The 25,023-nt window shown below is 49.9% G+C and overlaps 1 protein-coding gene across 1 annotated transcript in view; it reads right to left on the bottom strand.

Annotated features, from left to right (window-relative positions):
- Window positions 1-25,023, bottom strand: part of COL15A1 (collagen type XV alpha 1 chain) — a 101,513-nt gene that overhangs the window by 15,748 nt on the left and 60,742 nt on the right. The window contains exons 17-32 of the mRNA XM_065879921.1: window positions 20,211-20,246; window positions 19,653-19,793; window positions 19,403-19,471; window positions 18,547-18,582; window positions 18,357-18,440; window positions 17,003-17,068; window positions 14,524-14,559; window positions 12,590-12,652; window positions 10,127-10,195; window positions 9,976-10,011; window positions 6,884-6,937; window positions 6,724-6,783; window positions 5,168-5,236; window positions 5,009-5,050; window positions 2,455-2,500; window positions 559-639 (exon numbers count right to left, since the gene is read on the bottom strand). Of these exons, the coding sequence (XP_065735993.1) occupies window positions 559-639; window positions 2,455-2,500; window positions 5,009-5,050; window positions 5,168-5,236; window positions 6,724-6,783; window positions 6,884-6,937; window positions 9,976-10,011; window positions 10,127-10,195; window positions 12,590-12,652; window positions 14,524-14,559; window positions 17,003-17,068; window positions 18,357-18,440; window positions 18,547-18,582; window positions 19,403-19,471; window positions 19,653-19,793; window positions 20,211-20,246 (988 nt within the window). The remainder of the gene's footprint in view (window positions 1-558; window positions 640-2,454; window positions 2,501-5,008; window positions 5,051-5,167; window positions 5,237-6,723; window positions 6,784-6,883; window positions 6,938-9,975; window positions 10,012-10,126; window positions 10,196-12,589; window positions 12,653-14,523; window positions 14,560-17,002; window positions 17,069-18,356; window positions 18,441-18,546; window positions 18,583-19,402; window positions 19,472-19,652; window positions 19,794-20,210; window positions 20,247-25,023) is intronic.

Genomic DNA, 25,023 nt, shown 5'->3' with positions numbered 1-25,023 from the left:
AGTTCCTAGCAGAAGTGACCCCACATTGGTTTAGCTGACAGAGGGGGCACTGGGCTTGGAAACAAGCACTAGTTCAGACCCTGTGACCCTGTGGCATCCTAGGTTTGTCCCTGGTCCTCTCCAGGCCTCGTTCTGCAGACGAAGCTGGAACGATCAGAACGTCCAGTCTCTCTTGACAAAGTTCTATCTTGCACACGTGTTGCCCATGACTGGGTCTCTCTGGAATTCCATGGAGCTTGTGGACAGGGTGGTAATGTAATTAGCCTTACTTACTGGCTCAATTGGATTTCTCAGAAACAAAAATCAAGGGCAATGGGCTTCCCTGGTGGTGTAGTGGTTGAGAGTCTGCCTGCCAATGCAGGGGACACGGGTTCGTGCCCCAGTCCGGGAAGATCCTACATGCCGCGGAGCGGCTAGGCCCGTGAGCCATGGCCGCTGGGCCTGCGCGTCTGGAGCCTGTGCTCCGCAAAGGGAGAGGCCACAACAGTGAGAGGCCCGCATACCACAAAAAAAAAAAAAAAAAATCAAGGGCAAGATCCAGAACAAGAGTTGGGATACCTGGTGGTCCCTGGGCCCCCTGGTCGCCTTTTTCTCCTTTTGAGCCGGGAAGACCCCAGGATCCTTTTTCTCCTTTAACACCTGCCAACAAATACACACACATTAAAAAAAAAAAAAAAAAAAAAAAAGAGAGTGGAAAATCACCTTCATTCTATATAAAACATTTTTGAGACAAGTTTTGAAACTGAGCCCCTTGAGCTAAGTCTACTCAGCAACAAAGGCCTAGTGAGGATATAAAATCCTTTGCTATAGGATGGAGAGGCAGAGGTAGATGCAGCAGACACAATTCCTGACCTCGGAAAGCTCTCAAGGAGACAGACACTGTGAGGGTAGCGCGAGGCAGGATGGAATAAGTACCATCCTCAAGGTGCCAGCAGTGCATCATGGGAGCCCAGCAGAGGCTACAATTAACTCCCCTGGACGGCTTCATGCACGTGGCCTGAGACTCAACAACAAGTCAAGCTCCCGGTCCCATCCCACCTAAGCCTGGGCAGCACGGTGGTATAAGGGGAGGGGAGGACTCTCCGGGAGTGCCGCAGAAGACAACTAACGGTGCTAAGTATTCCACTCGCAAAGTTGGAAGAGTGCCAACAGTGCGGTACGCCACTCCCCACAGGACTTGTGAGAAGCACCGCTTCTGCAGAACCGGCCTTACAGCCCTCTCTCCTCCCCCAACTCTTTATCTGAGAGGGGGCTCAGAGAAAGCCTCCTGGGAGTACAGAGTTTGGGAAGGGAAGCAGTCCCCTTTCCCCACCTAGCTGAGTGGGTGGACACTAGATCTTTGAGTTCCCAGTTCCCGAGAGAGATCAGATGACCAATGTGTGCCTACACACTGGGGATCCAAGAAAGCAAATCCAGCTCCACCCCACATCCTCCCCAAGGTCCACCTTGCACCAGGGGAAGGGAGAGCCTTGAATTGGATCTGAACAAGCAGTTTGAGAACAGCCTGGACTTTGTAACCAAAAGTGACCAAAAACCCATGAAGCCAGACACCAGCAGGGACACCACCACCCAAGCAGGCCAGGAGTGACAGAGCCGAGCCAGAGGTCAGTACTGGGGGAAAAAAAAAAAAAAAAGGCCTTTCCCTGTTTAAACTGCAAGCGTTCAGACTTCTCAATCAAAAGGGGCACACATGGTGTGACAGCGTGTGTGGGGACAGGGAGCCAGAGTCACTGCTTGCCCGCAGGCTCCCGTCTCCTGGCCTATCCCCCCTCTAATGCGTGGTAGATAAGCTCCTACAGGCCACGAACATGCTGATGTTTACTAATCACTAAGAGCCAGTGCGTCTCACACTGCACTGTGTATACACCTCAGAGGGAGCTTGTGAAAATGCAGCTCCTGGTCTAGCAGGTCTGCGATGAGGCCTGAGATTCTGCATTTCTAACAAGCTTCCAGGAGGTGCTGACACTGCTGGTCCAGGAACACTCTGAAGCAAAGGCCTTCTGAGCTCCCATGGCCTCCCCTGCATTAGCTCTTGGCATATTGCATTGTAACGACTTTTTAAAGAGTTTCACCCAGCAGAGTCTAAGGGCCTGGGTGACAGGAAGAGCATGGGATCCATTAGTCTCAGCCCAGTGCATAGGATAGCACCAGGCAAGGAGAAGCTATCAGTGGATGTGTTATGAACAAACTAACACATGAATGGAAAAATGGAGTACAGCCTGCTAGCTAGGAGGCTCAGCCAAGATGCACAGAATAGGCAGACGGGTGGCACAAGCAAACAGAGGTGCCCAGTCCCACAGCCTTTGTCCAGCTACCACCCTTCCCATGACACCCAGACAGATCTTCCTGACTGCCAAGTCTATGCCCAGCACTGGACAATTGGAAACCACCTCTGCAGAGATAGGAGGGTCAGGAAATGTCCCAGAGAAACAAGGTAAAGACAGGAGTGTGTACCATGAAAAGTGATGAGTTCTGAATTTCCAGGATACGTGGTACCAACCTAGAGAGAGAGAGAAAGCCAAGGTCATACACTGCAACCCTGTTCTGGTGTTTGCATGCACAGGGAGCCACAGTCCCCTGTCCTGGGGGCGAGGGGTGAGGTCATGGAGTCAGGCCTTCCTTGGGTCTTGTAGCCCCCAAAGGCCCTGAGTTTCCCGGCATCCCTCAATGCAAGGCATCCCAGGCCTTCAACTGGGGCAGGGTCGGGGGGTGGGGGCAGGGAGGGCATCACGTAGCTGAGCTGGGCTGAGACCTACTGGCTGAACAACTCTGCAGAGGCAAAGCCCAAAGCTTTAAGACAAAAAGTCATGGCAATTTTGGTCTGGTCAACTGTGAGTGTTCTAGCCCTCCCTTCTGATCAATCAGGATTGATTCACGTGAGAGGTCAAGCACTCGTGCAAGTGATGTACTCAAGCCATGATGCTGGGCCAGCCATTAGCTTTGCTGCCATGTGTAATCAAAGATGAACACACTGAAGAGGAGTTGATGGTGGTGCTAATTAATAAAGGGGAGTTATCATTAAACTGGGGGGCTATTCTAGACTTCCCATTAAGAGCCAGGGGTCTGGAGTCCAAGCTATTCAAGATAATATTCCTTCACAGTTCATCCCCAGATTCCTGCATTTCTTTCTTTTTTTCTTTGTCTGTTAACACAGAGCCACCTGCCACCCTGCTTTTAATAGTCCACCTTCACCTTTTTCCCAGTTAACATGCAGAATCAGAATGATCCCTCTCACACCAGATCCTCCCATGCTTTTGGGTGCAGGGTCACAAGATGCTCAGGGGTCACAAAGAGAAGCTGAGGGGAGGGGACAGGAATTTTCCAGGAAGAATATTTCTAAGTTAACGATAAAGGCAGCAGTGCCCAGCTGATATCTTACAGCTCCAGGGGTGGATTGTTAAGGGTAAAATGTTAAGGTATTAGAAAGGGGCTGAAATGAGAAGGGGCTTGTGAAATGCTGGTTATGAGAGGAAGCATTGCTTTTTCAAATGTCCATTTTGAAAGCTGGTCAAGAAACATCCATGCCCCAGCCTGCATGGTGTCCAGACAGGCAACATGAAATCAAACCCCAAAATGCTCTGAGTTCATCTTTGGCTTATTTTAAGGAACGTCATGACCCCCAAAGGCCATGGTCACAGCAAAGTGTCCTAGCACAGGTCACGGTAATTGCAGTAGCATTTTTACAACGCTCTTGAGTTTTTCAAGTACTGTCCCATGGCTGGTTCATTTGAAGCCTGATATCATGTTTGCTGGGAGGGGCTTCGGGCACTAACTCACAGTGGGACCTTGCCTCTCTGGGCTGAGGTCTCCCCTTCTCTATGGCTGGGAAGCAGCCAACTCTCAGGAGGGTCTCTCCAGCCCTGACGTTTTAGGATTCCTTTCAGGCCACTGATGTAAACGTGACCTGGTTAGCTGTTGTCCTCATGTAGTTCTGGGAGCCAGCAGGCCCCTTGGTCACCTTACGCAAGTGGGTCCTATCCTCTGCCTTCCATGCCAGAGTTCCCAGGCTGCAGACTTGGGTGTCTCAAAGTTTAGACATGGACAGATGTCTGGGCAAACACTCAGCCAAACTGCGTCATTTTAAAGCCTCTGACCCAAGTCTCATCACCACCTCCAACAGGCATCAATTAAGAACCCACTTCAAAGAATCTTCTAAACTGTAATTTGCAAGCTCCTGGGAACAGAGGCCACGCCTGTCTAGTTCACCCCTGTGGTCCCTCACTTGTACTTGGCACTTGGTAAGTCCTTGATAAATATTTGTTGGATGAATGAGAGAATAGTTATACACAGTTCCATGACTAATGCCTGTGCATGGGGAGAGGCCCACCCTCCCTGGGTTTCCCCACACCTAATATGGATGACACCCCGGGGACACTGCACTGACCAGCTGGACGACCAGCCACGTGTCTGACCCCTTGGGGTGCCTGTACCTGCTGCCTGGTGGTCAGGGGACCTGCATGATAGCCCCAGCTCTGTCCGTCCTGTGACCTTAGACAAGTCAGTGAGCTTGTCTGAGTCACAGTTTGTTTCCTCATTACAAAGGGGGAGAGAAAGTCCCTCCTCTCAGGGTTGTGTGCTGTGCAGTAATATGACAGTTGAGAAAGGACAGTTATAGATTTTAGCCCAAAGCTCCCAATGCAAAGAGCGCTGGTTAGAATTGCCTTTTTATTCTCATCTGTATTTTAAGGGGTCTATTTCCCTGCTTCTTATACTGCTCCAAGCATGGAGCTAACATGCTAACATGAAGCTAACAAAAGACACTGCTTTTTGACTGCATTAAAAGACACACTCTGTCCACATGTGTGCCCTTAGAAGACCCAGTATGTTTCAGTGCCACAATCTATTATCTAGAAACCTCGAGTCACTCAAGGGTCTATATGCAGGTGATAGAAGACATCAAAGAGGACACTGACAGAAAGAAGAGGCTCAAGACAAAAACTCATCTTCTCTGAGTTGCTTTCTATGCCAAAGCCTTTCACTGCCAAGGCAGTGACTATACGCTACTTACTGGAGTTTTGCAGTGTGGCCGGACTGGAACTGGGAAGACGGCCTGTGGGAAGTGAGAATAAGAGGAGGGAATCAGGGCACCCGACTCCAGCTTAGGCTGGTCTGGGGCCGTTCCCCGCTCCTCCTTCAGGTCTCCCCCACCTACCCACTGCCAACTTACTCCTTTGATGTTAATCACAGCTCCAGGTGGTCCTGGGGGGCCTGGAGGACCAGGTAGGCCAGGTGAGCCCTAAAGGGAGCAAAGAAAGGCCATCCTTGAGTTCGGGTTGTTATGAATGCAGAGGCAGCTGCAGGACACTTCCCCAGGGTTTGGAGACACAGTGAGGAAAGGAGGGTCATCTAAAGCCAGCTAACTCTTCCCATGGGTAGGCCAGTCTCTTCCCAGAGCACACCTATATCTGTGGCCTCGCTGCATCTTCACAACAGCAGAGCAAGTATCATTGCTGGTTTACAATTGGACATAATGAGGGCCAGAGAGGGGAAGTGACCTGCTCAAGGCCACACAGCAATTCATGGCGGAATGGAGACTGGAAGCCAGATTCTGACCCCAAGAGCAGTGCTCAGAGGATACTGGGCCCACCACCTCTATCGACGCTTCCCTCATACAGAGCGGCGGGTGGAGTGAGGCCTTCCCAGGATACAGTGCCTGGGAGAGCCCCTCATAAATGTAACATTTAAACGCCAACTCCTGTTAGATGGCAGTCACTTTCAGAGCCACGTCAGCCTGGCCTTGACACCATGCAATGTTTGCTCCGCCAAGCCTGGAGCCCAAGCTGGACCTGCAGCAGAAGCTGCAGGAGGGGAGGGGGAGGGGGAGGCTATGGCCACAGGTGAGAAGCCTCCGGCCCACGAGGAAGCTCCACGTGATCACTCAAGTGCAGGCACCGGTATCTGCTGTACCTGGAGCCCCGGTAGGCTTGGTGAGTGAGTCGGTGACCAGTGATTCAATACGATTGCATTTCTGCATTTCTAGGCATACAAAGCGGCAACCATGGGGTGCAAACAGAAGCAGCAACACACTTTGAGCTGCATTTGCAGGCAGCAAATGGGGGACCTTCAGTGGGTCACTAATTTGTACAGGCCCTAGTTTCCTCCTGTGTAAAACAAGAACACCACTGAGTTTCTCTTAGGAGAGTTACTCTCAAGACTGAGATCTGGTCCTCAAAAGCACTTTGTAGAGTGTCTGGTACACAGCAGGTGCTCAATAAATGCTGGCTTCCTTATTGCAGACGTGGGACCCTGTTGATGCTCCGGTGTCTGTCATCTTGCGAGGCCCTGCCTACACAGCTGATCGACCTTCCGTGTTCTCTCAAGAGCGCTCACCGAGCAACCCCAGCAACATGCGAAACCCCCAGGACTGTGTAACCCAGGAAGGACGGGATATTACCCGAGTCAGAAGACCTGGGATTTGAAACCAGACTTCTTGAGAAAGCCCAGATCGTGTTCTCCCACCCTCCCTCTGGGGTCTGGATGAGGATGCCTATGCTCCACTAAGGTGGATTTGGTGGCAGGGACCTCCTAAGAGCAAGCCGGAGGACAGGGCTGGGCTGGAGGATCTTTGGAAGTGGCAGCAGAGGAAGAAGAATAACGTTCCTGAGCATTCTGTCCACGAGCCCTGCTCACTGGACCTGGCACTCGTTCGCCCCTCCTCTGGACACTGGCCCTGGGCCGCGTCCCTGGGGCAGCATGGGGCTGGGTCTCTGGTGTGGCACTCACCGGCATCATGACCCCTCGATCTCCTTTGGCGCCTTTGAGGCCATTCAGTCCTGGGCGACCCTGAAACCCATGGGAGAGGCCTTAGTAAACCCACTGCCCGCAGGCCAGCCTGGCCCGCATGTCCTCCCTCATATGCAATATGAGAAACCCCAACACCTACGGGTCGTCCAGGGAGGCCAAATTCTCCTTTGTGTCCTGGTGGTCCTTTGGGCCCCTGGAGGCAAAGTAAATACCAGATTAGAAAGAGAAAAATACTGTATGACGTCACTTATATGTGGAATCTAAAAAAGCCAAAGTTGTAAAAACAGAGTAAGATGGTGGTTACCAGGGGTAGGAGGGTGGGGGAATAGGAGAGGTGAGGTTTAAGGTACAAACTTGCAACTAGTAGACAGCTAGGTCCTGGAGATCTAATGCACGGTATAGTGAATATGGACAGCAACGCTGTATTAATAGTATAATCCTCAAACTGCTAAGGGTCTAGATCTTATTTATTCCAACCACAAAAAAGAAATGATAATTATGTGATGTGAGAGAGCTGCTATCTCTACAACAGCAATCATATTACAATATATAAATGTATCAAATCAACATGTACACCTTAAATGTACACAATGCTGTATGTAAAATATATTTCAATTAAAAAGGAAAGAACAGAAACTCAAGGGCTAGGGAGATGGGGGGCATCCAGCCTACCTTTGTGGGTAGTGGTGACAATGAACCACTAATAGGAGGATGGAGGGCAAGGAGAAGTTATGAAATGTCCACCTGCCTGGCTTCTTGTCCCCTGGCCTCTCTGTCCTCAGCTGGACCCACTTGCTCAATCCCTCCTGTAGGGCTCTACCCCAGTCCAGACGCTGGACCCAACCCTCTCAGCCAGTCAGAGCTAACAAAGAAGCAAGAGGTCAGTAGCTCCTGGCCTTAGCTCCCAGGTAGCTGTGTGCTGGGCCAGCTTAGAACGTGGACCTTTGCCTTAGGTCTTATGTCCCAGGGTTCTCCATGTCCCCCGTTGGAATAATGCAGTCCTGCTTCACTCCTCACGTCAGCCAAGCCCAATAACCTGCTTCAGGATTTGGTTCCTACCTTGCTCCCACCTGTCCCTAAGGACCAGAATCTTGGCCTGGCTCCCCAGTTCTCCAGATGAGCCCCTGCCCATGGACCGCATTCCAGTGCTTGCTTCCCGTGTCCCCATGCTCCCAGAGCCACTGCCCTGTTCCAACCTCCTGCCGGAACCCTCATGCCTTCCAGTGTCTAGGATGCATACAATGTACCGCCTCTTCCCAGAACAAGCTCTACTTCCAGTTGACACCTTTCCTGTTTTGTAACTGGGTCTGTCCTGTCTCCCAGGGGAATGACTGGTTTAAGCCTGGGGCCTATCAAGCCCCTTCTTCCTGCTCTCTATATAAGTCTGTATTCAGACTTACCCTGAAGAATGGCAAATAGACTGTGTTGAGACAGGCTCTGTATGTAAAGTACCCAGACCAGGTTACTCTCAGGAAAAGAAAAGCAAGGAGTTAACAGGCCACAGGCCACGTGGCGGTACGTTCTAGCGCAGGGCTTCTCGAACGGCACTGTGCTCAAGTCACCTGGATATCATCAAAATGCAGATCCAGCAGATCCGGGGTGGGGCATAAGGCTCTGCTGTTCCAACGAGCTCCCAGGTGATGCTGATGATGCTGGTCCGCGGGCCACACTTTGAGTAACAAGGCTCTAGTGTTGTAAGCTATACTCGTCATGAGGGCCATAGACAGCCCATGTGACACCTTATGCAAATTACAAGAAGGTGCCCCCTTACTGTCTGTGCTTGGCAAGCTATGCACAGCTGGGCTTCAGTGGCAATAACTACCCTGGCCATCTGCAACAGCTTGCCGGCCACCATTGCTAACAATTAGTATTTCCCACCATACTGGGTATTAGTAAGTGTTACCCAGTGGTTAACACAAGACTCTCCCAGTCTGCCTTAGCCTGCAGCTAGGGCCAAGGACACCTCTCCAGGGCATCCATTCTGCCTGACTTAAGGGACCAAAGGCTTTAGAAGGTCCTTTGAAGGATGCACCTTGGAGGTTATGGGCCATTCATCAAGGACACGTGCCTGTTAGACTCCCCAGGCCTGAGATCCAGCTTCAAACAAACCCCGCATTCAAACCCCAATGTGCAGTTTTCCAGCTCAAAATGTTTCAGAAGAATGAAGGTGTCAGCTGGAGGCAGTGAGGTGTGCTGGGAAAAACCTGGACACAGAGTTTGACAGGCTGGGTTCAAATCCCTGCTGTGTCACTAACAAGCTGTATGGCAGTGGGCTAGTTACTTAACCTCTTTAACCTCGGTTTCCCGGTCTATAAAATGGGGGTTCTGACGTTAGCCTCTTAGGGTGGTGAAAATGAAATGAGATGATCTGTGCTGAAGCATCACTGTCTGACCCATGGTGGATGTTCTATGAGTTTTCTTTGTTCTTTGGAAAGAAATATACGAGGGGCAAGTTTAGGGTTCATCTGGAGAGAACTGGTAGCTTAAAAATTGTTCAGCAGCCCCCCAAAATTATAGATTCCTGGAGCAGTAAGGCAAGAAGGACCCTATCATGTCATCTAGTACTCATTCAATACCTCACTTATAGATGGGAAGACAAAAGCCCAGAGAGAGAAGAGGACTTGTTTGAGGTCATACAGCAAATGGGCAGCAGACCCAAGACCAGAAGCCAAAAGGCCCAGGTTCCCTGGGTAATGACAATCTTTAGCTGGCAAGACCCATACAACTGTGGGTCTCACCACCATCCATTTCCCCTCTCCTTCTGGACACACAGCTAAACCACATTTCTGAGACCTATCCCCACCCCCACTCCCACCCCCGCCTCCTGCATCAGAGGTCTGGCCAGAAGTGGAGCTCATCATCTTCCATGGTCTCTTTCCCCTCCCCAACCTCAGCCTATCAGCTGGAAGATGCCATTGTGGCCCTGAATCCACCAGAGGGCAGAGTCACAGGATGCAAGCATCCTGGGTCCCCGAGTCATTGCTTCGAGGGGAGATGCCCAACTGGGAACCACCACAGTGGACTCTGCATAAGTGAGAACTAAGCTGCTATCGTGCAGAACCACTGAGCTTTTATTGAATTGCAGTTAGCCTACCCTTGACACAGATGCATTTTGCCACATCCTTTTTATTTTCACAGCTGGGACAACTCAATCTAGTTGAGCCAAAGTACAATAAATGCTTCAAACCCCAGTCTAGATGCAGGATGCAGGGGCGAGACGCTCTAGCTTACCATCGGTCCCGGGGCTCCACGCTCTCCAGGTTCACCCTAAAACAGGGAGACACGGACTTGTCACTCAGCTGTCACTGTCACTCAGGTTTGCGACAGAAGCAAAGATAGGACGTAGAAGATGTGTGCCTTCAGGATCTGGTGACATAGTTACCTTTCGGGTCCTCAGCCTTTCCAGAGGAATATCCCCCGTCAGGATGGCGCCCGGCTCTCCCTTCTCACCCTGCAATTCAGAGAACCTTTTGATGCAGCCGGGCCTCCGCCTCACCGCCTTATCCAGAGGCTCATCGCCATGATTCCTCTGGCCTTCACGCTGCCTCTCCAGCCCCACTGCCCGACAATGACCTCTTGCTAGAATACTGCATAGCCTCCTAAGTCATTGAATGTTCTCTGGACTGTTCGCTCCATGTACCATCAGTTACTGTCTGAAAGCACAGGTTGGGGTCCTGCAAGCCCCTCTGGGGCTCCCGCTGCTTCCAGGTCAGCATCGCCACTCTCAACCCTCCAGGAATCAGTCCCAACAAGGTCCATCCCACCTCTGGCTGTGTGGCTTCCCCCTGAGAACCTCTGGCTCCTAATATATTTGGTGCCTTTCTTTCCTAACAGCTCGACTTGAGGTCTGTTCCCACCTAGAATCCTTAGTCTTGTTAAAGCATCTAAAATTGGGAAAGTGATGACAGCATGAACAGTGGAGGCCTCTCCAACACAGGGGCCCTGAGTCTCCAGGTGGAACTTCGCCTCCAAACTCCAGGCTCCTGTGCAAATGCTCACTTGATCAGGCAAAGTTATCTCAGTTGCTGGGAAATAGGGGAGATGGGTAGACAGGTGGCAGGGACACAGGATCCTGCCCCCAATCCTGTGCTCAGCAGGGCCATCTGCTATCCCAGGAGGCTTCCAAGAAGATATATGTCCAGAGAAAAGGCCGGGGAGAGGAACCATTCAAGGCTCTGGCCCCGAACTTCAATGCTAGCCCCTGGGGAACTGGGCTGGACCACATGAAAGTCTCCCTTCAACAGGGCTGAAAGCAGCCAAGGCAGTGGTGCCACAGCAAGCCAAGCAGCCTCTCCTCTCCGTCCCCCAAGCCCACACCCGATATTTGGATCTTACCACTTCGCTGGTGAGGAAAAGCAGTCCTGAGCACGCCAGCAGCAAGAAGCAGCAAGCACAAAAGCATTAGAGGCAGAGCGAGAGAAAGCGCGTTGGCTGCGAGGCTCAGAGCAGACCTGCCTGGGCGCTCTTCCCAGTTTTCAAAGTGGCAGGGGATTCGGGGAGAGATGGCACGTAGGTCCCTCTAGATTCACCCGACCTCGCCACATAGAAAACAGAGCGTTTAAAGCAAGAGCCAATCCTGCTTGACCAGGCCTCCTCCCAAGCCAGAACTGCCCTGACCCCATGCCATCTCTGTAGGCCCATGGCAGCAAAAGGCATCCCAAGACATGGTCCCATGTAACGCTAAACTCAGACCCAGCACACTGAACCCTCCACCTCCTGGAACTGTGGCCCAACAGACACTGGAGACTCTCTCCCCCTCCATGGAGCTAGCGGAAAACGGTGAGGGGAGGAAGGAAAGAGAGTAGCCTAATGCTCCCTCCTCTTAGAGACACACACACCCTCCTTGACTCCCCAAGGCAGGCTCAGGGCTGCTCCCACTGGCTTTATACAGACCCCTGTTACAGCAATGACCATGCACTCTGCTGGCTGTCTGCATGTCTGTTCCTCACGTCTTATTTCTCTATCCCTAGTGCCTAGTATAGGAAGCTGGCTGGCACACCTTAGGGAATGGATGTAATCTGGATGAGTATATAAATGGATGGATGAATAAATGAATCCAATCCAGAATAACTGCAATCCATTTATGGACGTCACTCTCCCCTTATCTATAAAAACCAACTGGGAAATTAATTCTAAGAGGCAAATGTGGAAGGGTACAAAGGTCATTTCAATGCCCTTGGAATTTTCAGGAAGTGCTCTGCATGCTAAATATTCCACAACTTCTGCACCAAGACTGCCCTCCAAGTGTGGAATGCCCCCGCTTACACTAATAATAGTTTAATAAAATAATGACTTCTAAATATTAGCATCATTGTATTCATTACTTATACATCTTTTCATCCAACATATGTTTTAAGTGCCATTTGTGTACCAGGCGCAGTGCTAAGTACTGGAGCTACAGAAAAGAAAGTGGATGTGCCTGCCCTCGGGGAGTGCACACTCTAATGCAGGTGCCCGCGGGCACTTAGACAAAGCACAGCGTTCAAGGGAGCGTTGGGTTGAGTTCTCTTTCCAAACTATGATGAAAATCTGCTTCTCCACCCACCCCACCTTCGCCCTGGAAGAGCCTTGAGATCATGAAAGTTAACAGCCGGGGAGTGACTGCTACTAGATACAGTGTTTCTTTGGGCATGATGAGAATGTTCTAGAATTAGGTAGTGGTGATGGCTGCACAACCCTGTGAATATACTAAAAGTCACTGAATTTCACAATTGAAAGGGGTGAATTTTATGGTGTGTGAGTTCTATCTCAAATTTTTAAAAAGTTAACAGCTACTTTCAGCCCGTTCGAAATATTTACCAAGTTCTAGAGCACAATCCCACCCAGATAGCTGGGCCCTTCTTACCTGTTCTCCTTTTAGACCTGGAAATCCAGGCACACCAGTGTCACCTTTTGGTCCTCTGGGTCCCTAGAAGGAATCATTGGAGGGTATTCAGTGGTTTGTTAAGATGAAAATGCTTTCATTAAACAAAGTTGTTGTTCCAAAAAGTAAAAGAACACAGAGTGCCAGTGGAAGTCACAATTAGTCACGATGTTTTCCTGATATTAAGTGGTCTAGAAATTGTGGTCTGGTGGAAAGAAGACAGCACTGAGTGTTAGGTGGCCTGGAGGCCCCACTCCTCTTTGAACTGTGGTTTCCTCCAATGGGCGCCATTGAAACTGCCTGCTGCCTCTGCTCACCCATGGGTCCTCAGGGTCGTCCTGCAGCCCACCTCCCCATCATTCACCCTCCATGAATCCTGCCCCTTCTCTGGCTCCCCACTACCTACGGGATGGGATCCAAACATCCTAGCCTGACACCCAAACTGATCCCAGCCGGCCTCAGCGCCTCATCTTCCACTCCTGTCACTCCACCGGGGGCGAGCCTATCCCCTTAGCCTCTCTGCACCCCTCACCCGCCTGCCACCGCCATTCCCTCTGCAGAACCAAACTTCTGCACACCCGGTCAGAGGTGACCTCGTCTCAACTCCAACATACACTTAATATCTGTGACAATGACTCACACTGCCAGACGTCTGCCCCTAAAAAAGAGGTTCAACACTTTATTGCAATTTACCTTTTCACAAGTCCCTACCTTCTGGGTTAACGCAGTGGCCTTCAAATATTTGTTATTATTATTTTTTAGCAGTGAAACTCTTTTCATTCTCCTTTTTCAAGTAAAGTCAAACAAAAGCCCAATGTATAAAATACATCAAATGGAGCCTCAGCAGTGGCCTGGATCCTGCCTACTTGGTCCCCTCCTTACTCCTGAAGTGGTCCCAAAGGCTCTTCTGGGGAGCCTAGGGCTCCCTCGGGAACAGAGAACCAGTCATTTAGAGAAAAATGTGTCTGGAACATGCTCTGGCTTTGGAGCAGCCAAGGTGGGGCTGGAGCTCAAGCTCACAGTTCTGGCCTCTTCTCTTCCTAATTAAGAGGTCTTCTCCATGGCTGCCACCCTCTCCTGTTTTTTAATGTCTAGTTCCCATGTATTTTTAGTGTCAACATAGCACATGCTCCTTTTAAAAAATGTAGAAGTTCAGAAAAGTATAAAAAAAAGAAAAAGAGATCACTATAATTCTACCATCAACAACAAATTTCTATTACATTTTTTGATAAATTTCCTTCATTTATCCTGGAAGCAGTGCATGTCACCATTGGCATCAGGCCTTTCAGAGCTGCAATGTATGGAGAAATTGTGCAGATTTCACTCTGGAGCCTTGGGCTTCAGGGCAGGCTGAAACTTTTAAGCTGATCACTTTCTACACAGAAATGCATTTTCACCTTCCATGGTGGAAGCCCCATAGCGTGGTGCACACAGACTATTAATTTTGGACTTCCAGGCTATGATTCCCCTCTCTCCATCCTCCATCGCCACCATCCTCTCTCTCCAGGGATTTTATCTACTCGGACTCTATCTATTTGAAATGCTTGATTCATCCACTCATTTATAGGAAGCCAACCACCGACTCCAGCTCTGGCTCTGGCTGCCCTGGGCTAGAAAGAGATGAACAAGACCTGACCCCCTGCAAGCTGGTCACAGTACAGTTCAGGAAAAAACGATAAGGGTACAAATAACTGTTATTCAAGGCAGAAAAGAATGACAGCAGAGGTGAAAATAAAGCCCTATGGGATTCAAAGGAGGGAAGGATCACTCCAGATGGGGGCAACGAGGAAAGGCTACATGAACAGGATGGCGCTAGAGGTCAGTTGTGCAGATGGAGAGGAACAGCATCCCAGGTGGAAGGAACAGAATGCACACAGCCTCGGGGCACAAAGGAAGATGGCTACTGTGCTACTCACTTGAAATCCTGGCAGCCCAGGCATGCCCTCAGGGCCCTGTGACACAGACAGACAAAGCCGGTAGGTTAGGAGCAGCATTGCCAGGCCAGCAGGAACCTGTACCTCAGGGGACCACTCCCTCCAGCACCTTCCAAAGGTCCAAGCGTGTTCCCACACAGTGGGGCTCAGGATCCATTTTGCAGAGGATGCCAAGGCCCGGGAGGGGAAGGAACCGTGCAGTCACACACTAGTTAGCACAGAGCCAGGAGCTGCTCAGGAGTCTGGAGCCTCTGCTCCCCTGAGCCAGGACTCTCGGCACTTTAAGTCCCACCCTCCTCTTCCGTGAAATCACTCAGCGTCAGAAACCTCTGGGGCAATGAATGCAGTGCTCAACCTCCACAAATACTCTCAGAAAACAAGTTCTTAAACTCTGAGGAGTGGGCCCAAAGGGTGTGCTGGGGTATTTGGGGGTGGAAGTGGGGGCAGTTGGTGAGACTCAGTTCTTTTCCCTCAGTAAGAGGCAGAATTTTAAAGGACCAGCCATTTTAAAGTCTCCAGGAAACAGAAAATTTGTGGTTCACTCCACATGGGGCCAGGACTCTTTTTCCTCCAAGCCCAGATACCCACATACCTATTAAAGACTTAGAGTTTGGCAGAATATATATATACAGAGAAATATAACTGAATGGCAACAACTTTCTCAATATACTGTACAGTCATCCCCTTGGTATCCGAGCGGTATTGGTTTCAGGGTCCCCTGTGGATACCAAAATCCGCAGATGCTCAAGGCCCTTATATAAAATGGTGTAGTGTTGGCATATAACCTACATACATACTCCATATACCCATACACCTTAAATCATCTCTAGATTACTTATAACACCTAATACAATGTAAATGCTATGTAAATAGCTGTAAAACCAATGTAAAAGCTATGTAAATAATTGCTAGCATGTAGCAAATTCAAGTTTTGCTTTTTGAAGCTTTCTGGAATTTTTTTTTCAGCACTTTTTATCCAAGGTTTGTCGAATCTGAGGATGCAGAAGTAACAAAGGACTAACATATATATGTGTGTGTGTGTGTGTGTGTGTGTGTGTGTGTATATACATATAATATACTATATACATATATCTATATGATGTACATATAGTAGAGTGGAAAAGTATAAAGGTACGGCTGGGAGGAAACTGCCTCTGAGTAGGAAAATCTTAATCTTCCCCTTCAGGGCCTGGATTTGCCAAAGAGGAGGTCAGGGATTGGGACAGGAGGAGGATTCTCAGGTGGGGAAAAGAGAGAAGGGGTGGGGGCAGACAAGGCCCAAGGACTCTTAGAACAGAGATGTTCATTCTTAGATCTTAGGCTGTCTGTGTTTTGCTTTAGAATTAAGCCACCTAACACTCTAAACCCCCAATAGTTTGGGAAAAACTTTTGTGAAATGACTTGCTTGTTTGCTTTAGGGTTTGCTTACTGGGGTGTTTTGGATGATTTTAGTAGAAATCAAGGAAAGGGAGACCCACTGGATGTAGTATAGAAGAGACAGTGAAATGACCCACCAACAGAGGCCACTCAGCAGGAGATACTGGCTCTAAAGGAATTGTGCAGATATTTGCAGAAGCCTTGGGGAGAGCACTGAATTTTCCCTAGGATGTGGATGGCAGAGGTTCAGGCCAACCTCACTGGGGACTGCAGGGCTGGTGGCCCCGGCAGACATCTGGACTGTGCAGCTGTGGAAGTATAAGCCTCAATCTCTGTGTCGGCTTCCACAGAGTGCCACAGTTTGCAAAGCAGTTTCGCATCCATCACCTCTTATAAACTGCCCCAAAGGCTGGTGAGGTGTTATCAGAGAGATGATGAGAGTCTCAGAGCATTATGTAGAGGAGATGGGGTTGGAACCCAAGGCTCCTAAGGCCAGAGCTCTTTCCTCTCTCCCCAGCTGTCACCAGCAGATATGGAAGATGCAGTGTGGATTCATTGCACAGACTGCAGGAGGAAGCTTCCTTCCTCTTAGGTCCTGTTGTGTCATGGACAGACTCTGTGGACTTGCAGAAATAACGTAGCTTCTTTGTGTGTTCCTGATCTCTAAATGGGGCCAGAAAGACTGAAGCCAGTCACATTCCCTCCTCATGCGCCAGTTTCCCCATCAGCACAAGGATAGGTCTCTCTAGGCTCCTCCCATTCTGGGAAATGAGATCATGTAAACAAAAGCATGCCCAAAGCACTGCTCAGACATCTATCAATTTGTTACTTATGATTCTCTGATTTCCATTACACATATTTCTGATGCAAGGGACTGGAAGCTTCCATTGCATTGGACAAAACTCCCTGCACAAATTAATGTGACAGCAACTTCTCAGAAATGCAAAGCTCTCTTTCTATTCACTACTTCAAGACACTCTAGCTCTATGCTTCAGGAGCTCAAAGGATTCCAAACCAACCCAACTTAGTTTTAGCTGGGGTGTCTGGGTAGGACCCTCACTCTAGGGCAGCTGTGGATACACACCGGAGGCCCGATGAGCTCAGGAATGTCTGAGAGATTCATGAATCCATGGGTGATGTTGATCAAAGGCTGAAAAGAGAAAAATCAGACAAAGAGACAGAGGGTGGCACGTGTCCCACCTTGCTCCTGGCAGTGAGGCTTTAACTGAAGTCACCCCGCATGGCAGACACAAGCAGACACTGACAACACCCACCCACTACCAACACACCCATCCCTCCCACTTACAACACAGCCCTGAGCCGCCTTATCACTTTCCTCTTCGATTAATCTTAAAATTGCACCATACATAAATGCCTTTTCTCTTTTATAATTTTAAATATATATATTTAAATATTATATTTATATGTTATATAATTATAAATTAATATTAATACCCACAGAAAACAGTGTTGTTGGGTGTGTGTGTGTGTGTTTGTCCATGTGGTTATTTTATATAAATGGCATCAGGCTGTAGGTATTCTTCTTCAACTTGCTTTTTTCACTCAATCATACAGCATGGAGGTCTTTCTATATGGAAGTTTTCAGTGTGAACATTTTTAGTTTTAAGATTGCCAAAGAGCTGTCTAAAGGGGCCATACAACTTACACTTCCAACAAAGTACGTGAGATTATCTATTTCACTACACCCTTACCTATACTTGATATTTTTTAATCATACTTTAAAAAAAAACTCTAGTCATTCTTTTTTCCACTTATTTGGGACTTTTTGTCTTTCTGTCACGTCCCAGTATGACATTATTTCTCTTGGAAGGGCAAGAGTTTTTCACAAATGTGATGTTCTAATATTCAGTGGCTGTGATCGTGTCCCAGCCCACATCCCAGTCTTCTCTCCAAATTTCCATCGCTCTCCACCCACCCCCATGCCCATCAGCTCCCTGTGCCTTGGACACATCCATGTTTTTCTCTTCTGTGCTTCGGCTCAGAGTGTCTTGACCACCTGAGTTCTGGAAGTCCTGTCCTCCATACTTACCTGGTAAATCCTTCTTAGCTTTCAAGTCCCTGCTCAAGGAGACTTCTTCCAGAAAGTCTTCCTTGATTTCTCATAACCTAAACCATCTTTCCTCCCTCATCCCCCCGCTTATGTTCCTTGCCTCTTGGTTACAGCTCTGTTACACTCAGTCTCCTGACTGCAAATGCTGCCAACCAGAAGAGAGGGTTCTGGACACACTATGTGTGACATTAGTGGTACCAGGGTAGGAACAGACAGGTGGGTCATGCTGGCAGGTAGGAACTCCAAAACCAGATGCCAGCTACGTGCCCCCTGCATAAAGAGCAGCCCTGAAGGCCCTGAAGTTGTGGACAACCTTCCCTCCCCTTTAGCAAAAGCAGCCATGCTGGTGATACCTAGTGATACTCACACTAGATAAGACCTCGATGCGCCCTGGTAGCCCCCTGGGCCCAGGGGGTCCCACAATGCTGGCTCCATCCATCCCTCTTTCACCCTGGATATAGTAGTGAGAGTGGAAAAAAAATTCACTGTATGTGGATAATGCTCCTAGAACCAGGCTGAAAATTTCTCTCACCCCCACTTCAGATCTGTGATCTCACCTTGGGTCCCTGGTCTCCTTTTTCTCCTTTGGGACCCTGGCAAAACAGACAAACAAATATTCTTTGGGTTTTTTTCTATTCACTTTGCCCACGCTCCATCTATCCTCCCATCTTGCCATCTCTCCCTAAGCTCTTACAAGGATTTTGTCCCAGATAATGGGAGCAAAAGATGAGGGGCAAATTCCCCTTATAGAGTCAGAAGGAAGGAATATCTCACAGACAGTAAGAGGACCAGAGGCCCTCTCCCAGCATGGGGTGAGTGTCCTTTTGACCCTGAACCCAGAGCACTCTGCATCTGGGGTGTGGAGGAGGTCTTCCTATTCAATCATGGAGGGGGCTGTGCTGCTCCCCTTTGCGAGGCTCAGCTCCTCCTGCACTGGTATGCTCAGCTCTGGGTACCACTTGGATCTCAAATATAATGAGATCCTGGGGATTGGTCCTCTTGAGAGCAGGTATCATAGAAGAAGATGGACAACACCTCCCTGGGGGGTAGATGTAGTGGGGAAGGGTACTTGTTAGGAGCAAGGGATTCTGAAACGGGGCAAAGTGTGAGTCTTGAATGGGAGGCAGGAAGGAGGCAATGAAGCAGAGATGCTTGATGGTAAGGGACTGCAGAGAGAGAGAAAGATAATTTTCAAGTTTTCCCAGATGATGTTTTGTGCAAAACCTCTGTGCTACTCCTCAAAGAAACAAGCTATAAAGAGCACCTGGTCTCCCCACCACACAGCTGGAAGCTGGAGGTGCAGAGAGGGTAAATTAGTGAAAGTAGCAGAGCCAGGATGGCACCCCACAGCTTCTCCACTCCAGTGTGACAGCATAACAATCCTCAAAATGAAGGTGTAAAAAGCCAACCTACACTTGAAGCCGTTGGTCCAGAGATTCTGGGCTCATGCAACAGCCTGATGCTCCCAGAGCCTTCAGTATCCTAGGGAAGGAAGAAGAATGAGAATTTCAGTACTGATTTCCGAGCACCTCCCTGTGCCCGGTGTGATGCTGGGAGCTGGGGCTCAGTGGGGAATCAGCACCACCTTGGCGTTCAGTTAGCTGGCCTTTCCAGTAGTCCTTAGCGCACGTTGTTCTTTAACCACAGAAAGGAGGAAACGTACCTCAAATCCAAGTCCCATTGTACATCCAGGGCCTCGGGGCCCAGGGGGTCCAGGGGGCCCTGGGGGTCCCATGACCCCAGGAGCGCCAACTTGTCCATTTTTCCCTGGGGGTCCTGGTAAGCCTCTGTTGCCGGGATCACCCTGTAAGGAAGGGGACAGGCTGATTATCTAGCCTTGGAGTCACTCATGGAAGGAACAACACCCGCAACCGAGTCAGAAAATTGTTCTTTGAACTTAATTAGATCGTTGGATTCTCTGATCAGCGCTACTTGATTGTACAGAAACAGCCATCTTGCCAATTGACATCTCTCTTGGAGATAAGCTAATGGTGCTCACTGAATGAATTAGGGTGGAGTGGGTGAGAGAGGAGAAAACCTGGTGGGTCATTTACTCTGCTCCAGCTGTTCTGCCTTTCCCAAGCAGTTCCTTCCAGATGTTTCTCTCTGATCCATGACATTTATATATTCAATACTCTAGCCCAACAGTTCAATTATACTAAACTCAGAGAGAGGGGAGGAAGGAGGAGAAAGCTTTTTCTTCTTCATTTTCATTTTTTACCTTTTCACCAAATGAGCCATTATGTCCTCTTGCTCCCTGAAAAAAAAATTGGGGCCAATTAATATATATTTCATTAGATATGTTTAAAAGAAAACGCAGGATTTCAGACTCTTAAGTAACAGGAAATTAAAATGGGACTCTTCCTGTTCAGTTCTGACTGATGTCTCAAACCTGAGCCCATTACAGTAGTTGTGAGTTTGCTTAAGCAGGTCATGCTGAAAGCTTGTGAAACCCATCTTCCAACTATTATCTCATCACCTACTTCAAGAGTGAAAAGGAGAAGTTGAAGATTAACCAGGAAGAGATTGTAGAGGAAGAATTCCCTTGGAGAGCTGTCAGTGTACTGGGTGGGCCCGATTCCCCTCCTCGAAGCCAAGGGAAGGGACTTCAAGAATTTGATACGTATTCCCTAGGCTTCTGGGGATATGTGGATGATGGCTGGTTCTCTTCTGGAAAAAATCTAAAGACCAAAATCTGGCTGGAATAGCCCCAGAATGGGGGTGGGGGGGGTCTCTAAAGCAGGTTGCGTGTCCACCGCCAATGGGGGACACAGTACAGGTTTCCTGGGGGGTTAGATGTGGATCCCAAGGAAAGGAGCCAGCTGCGAGCTTAGATAGAGGGGAGTACCAATGGGGGCTGATGGTCAGGAGTGGTCAGCCACAGGAGACACTGCACTACATCAGAGGACTGCAGTCAGGGGCTCCCCGCTAGAGAACCTCCAAGGAAACCACAGAAGCACCCACAAGAGAAGAAGCCAGCAATTGCACGGCCACACAGAAGGCCCTGACACCATGACACACCCGCCATCTAAGGCTGTGCCTTCTCCCAAACCCCTCTTTCCCTGGGCCAGATTCCCCTTCCTATATCAAATCCATAGCAATGACAGAGTGGATAGTTCCAAAATAGTCATGCTCAAAAATAAGATGGCGAGTGATACTGAATCTGAAACAGTGAGGAATGGCAAAGAGGAAACATGGGAAGCTGAAGCCAGAGGCTCCAGCGGTGGAGAGGAATCACAGGTAGAAAAAGAGCAGGCAAGGGAGGAGTGGAAGCCAGGATCAGGGTGTGGCTCTGACAGGGAGATGGGTTGAAATTCTGGAGCTAGACAGCCATGGAGCCCTGCCCATCTCCCCTCACCTCCCACTTCCACTCCTGCTACAAGGATAATAAGAGCTGTTTACTGGAGCAAAGGGATAGGGCAGAGCCCCAGGTGGCTAGTGGACCCTGGGAGGTCCAGGGGTATCCCAAACACCTAAGATCAGCTGTTGAGGTGCCCTGCCTGATGGCACATCCTACTCTTTCCGTCACCTTCCTGAAACCTGCAGAAGTAGCTACCACCCAACTCCCTAGTAATTTGTACAGAGGCGGGAAACAGACTAAAGAGGGATTCCAATTTCTAAAGCAAACACACAAACAAGAAACACTACACATTTGAGGAGAGGCAACACTCCGAAAGAGAAACGACAACATCAACCATGGAAGGTTTCCTGAGGAAACAGCTAAGAACATGATCCAATCAGGAGTCTAAGTAAATACTATATATTCTCAGGGAGAAAAGGGAGGATATTACAGCCAAGAAACAAGGACAAACTATTATGAAATAAGAACAGTGGTTATAGTAAAGAATCAGGGCTTCTCTGGTGGCACAGTTGTTAGGAGTCTGCCTGCCAATGCAGGGGACCCAGGTTCGAGCCCTGGTCCGGGAAGATCCCACATGCTGTGGAGCAGTTAAGCCTGTGCGCCACAACTACTGAGCCTGTGCTCTAGAGCCCGTGCGCCTAGGGCCTGTATTCCACAATAAGAGAAGCCACTGCAATGATAAGCCCGTGCACCACAATGAAGAGTAGCACCTGCTCAGCGCAGCTAGAGAAGGCCCGCACGCAGCAACAAAGACCCAACACAGCCAAAAATAAATAAATAAATAAATTTTTTAAAAAAGAAAAAATCAATTAGAGACCTTAGAGACAAAAATATATAACTGCCAAAAAAAAAAAAAAATATATATATATAACTGCCGAGAGAAAGTACTCTACAGAAGGGTTGAATAACAGAAGAGACATACCTGAAGAGAGAATCACAGAAAGAATCCCGTTACTCTATGGGATGGTGGGAGGAGAGGGGTGCTTGCAGAAGGAAGCAAGGCTGGCTGGCTAGACTCTGTCACTTCCCTGCCTGCTGGCCTGACATGGGAAAAATTAAGTGTGACCTTTTATCCCAGGCAGAAACAGAAAGAATGGGGTCCCAGTTTTGTTGCCCAATCTGCAGGCTACAGTTTCTTTGTCTGCTTTTCTTGGGTGTGACCAGCCACACCATCTTCTGCTGCTTGACGCAACCTGTCCTTGAAGGAAGTACCAACCTTATGCATTTTCCAAGTAACAAGTCAAATCACAGTCAGGGATATTGTGAAATAGAAGTTAACTTAGTCCCATCTCTTGACTTTTGGACTCTATCCTCTGAAAACATTATTATTGTGTTGCCAGTTGACCCCGTTCAAGAAAAAGATGTTCATAAGGTAAAAAACTGTACTTTTTCAATTGCCTTCCTGACTCTTTTCAAACCAAAAGTACACCTTGTAGCAGTTTCAAAGGAAGTTCTAGAAGATATGTGGGACCTTGATTTATCTTTCTCAGAAACAGATGATTTTATCCAGCTTGTACATATAAAGGCAGGAAATGAGTCCCCCGTCACTGAAGGTATGTAAGCTGAGCAGAGATTGCAGAGGGGCGTCAAGGATCAAATGTATCATGGATCTTATGTGGTGTTACAGCCCTGAGATTATTCATTTTCTTTAGCAATTTTTGTTATTTCACATTCTGACTATTCTCCTTGGTTTACTTTTGGGGGGGGGGCGTGGGGGTGGGGGGTAAATGTCATGTGTGAGGCTTTCCTCCAGCTCTCCAGATGAAAATTTCAAAGTCCTTCTAGAGTCTACTTTTCCTTGACCAGAAAACATCGTATACACACAGGGCAACAAATTAGGCCTCACAGCAAATTCCAGGAAGAAAAATGTGATTCATCTGCCACAATTAGTCTGGGCAAGCCTGCTGCTCTGTGCACAACCGAGTGTCTGAGCAGCTGCAGAATGCGCCTGTGAGGGTGTTTGTGTGCGAATGTGGGCGTGGGTGTGGGTATTTTTAAGTCCGAGACCAGCCAGGGAGGGGTGTGTAGGGGAGGGGTGTGTGGGAAGGGGTGTGTGGGAGGGGTGTGTGTGGGAGGGGTGTGTGGGGAGGGGTGTGCCTGGAAGGGGTGTGTGGGGAGGGGTGTGTGTGGGAGGGATGTGGGGAAGGGTGTGTGTGGGAGGGGTATGTGGGGAGGGCTGTGTGGGGAGGGGAGTGTGTGGGGAGGGGGGTGTAGGGGAGGGGTGTGTGGGAGGGGTGTGTGGGGAGGGGGGTGTAGTGGAGGGGTGTGTGGGAGGGATGTGTGGGAGAGGTATGTGGGGAAGGGTGTGTGGGGGAGGGGTGTGTGGGGGAGGGGTGTGGGGGGAAGGGTGTGTGTGGGAGGGGTGTGTGGAAGGGTGTGTGTAGGAGGGGGTGTGTGTGGGAGGGATATGGGAAGGGGTGTGTGGGGAGGGGTGTGTGGGGAGGGGTGTAGGGGGGCCTGTGGGGAGGGGTGTGTGTGGGAGGGGTATGTGGGAGGGGTGTGTGGGGAGGGGGTGTGTGGGGAGGGGGCTGTGTGGGGAGGGGTGTGTGGGGAGGGGTGTGTGTGGGGAGGGGGGTGTGGGAGAGGGGTGTGTGGGGAGGGGTGTGTGGGAGGGGTGTGTGGGGAGGGGTGCGCGGTGAGGGGGTGTGTGGGGGAGGGGTGTGTGTGGGAGAGATGTGTGGGGAGGGGTGTATTGGGAGGGGGTGTGTGGGGAGGGGTGTGTGTGGGAGAGGTGTGTGGGAGAGGTATGTGGGGAAGGGGGGTGTGGGGGAGGGGGGTGTGGGGAGGGGTATGGGGGGAGGGGTGTGGGGCGAATGGTGTGTGTGGGAGGGGTGTGTGGGAGGGGTGTGTGGGAGGGGTGTGTGTGGGGAGGGGTGTGAGGGAGAGGGGTGTGCGGGGAGGGGTGTGTGTGGGAGAGGTGTGTGGAAGAGGTATGTGGGGAGGGGTGTGGGGGAGGGGTGTGGGGGGAATGGTGTGTGTGGGAGGGGTGTGTGGGAGGGGTGTGTGGGAGGGGGTGTGTGGGGAGGGGTGTGTGGGAGGGGGTGTGTGGGGAGGGGTGTGTGGGGAGGGGTGTGTGGGAGGGGTATGTGGGGAGGGGGTGTGGGGAGGGGTGTGTGGGGAGGGCTGTGTGTGGGAGGGGTGTGTATGGGGAGGGGTGTGTAAGGAGGGGTTTGTGGGGAGGGGGGGTGTGGGGAGGGGGCTGCGTGGGGAGGGGTGTGTGGGAGGGGTGTGGGGCGGGGTGTGGGGGGAGTGTCGGGGGCAGGGAAGCTGGTAAGAAGAACAAGGAAGATGAGAGTAAGTCTTGTGATGTTTCCTGCAAAAGTTAATTTCTTATGAAACAGTACGTGTAAAATGAGTTCTATAAAGCTCGAGAATTGTTTCTTCTTTTTCTGAGAAATGAGGTTTTCACGAAAATCGAGTTACTGTTTCAATAAAAATACTCCTGAGAGCTGACGGAAACTGGAAATTCAGTGACAAGGATGGTGTCTAGGGAGTCAGCACTTTCCAAAACTCCGTCCAGGTTGGGTACACAGAAGGCCTCCAGTCCCCACCCCAGAGGGGAGGCCCCTCCCTCCTCTGAACCCCAGTGAAGCTCACGACTACATCTCTAGAAGGAAGCTCACCTTATCTTTATTGCCCCCATTTGCGGAACATGGGAACACAGCAGGGGCAG

Source organism: Phocoena phocoena, chromosome 6 (genome assembly GCF_963924675.1).
Source record: "Phocoena phocoena chromosome 6, mPhoPho1.1, whole genome shotgun sequence".
Lineage (NCBI taxonomy): Eukaryota > Metazoa > Chordata > Mammalia > Artiodactyla > Phocoenidae > Phocoena > Phocoena phocoena.
This window is presented reverse-complemented; position numbering and strand designations above follow the sequence as displayed.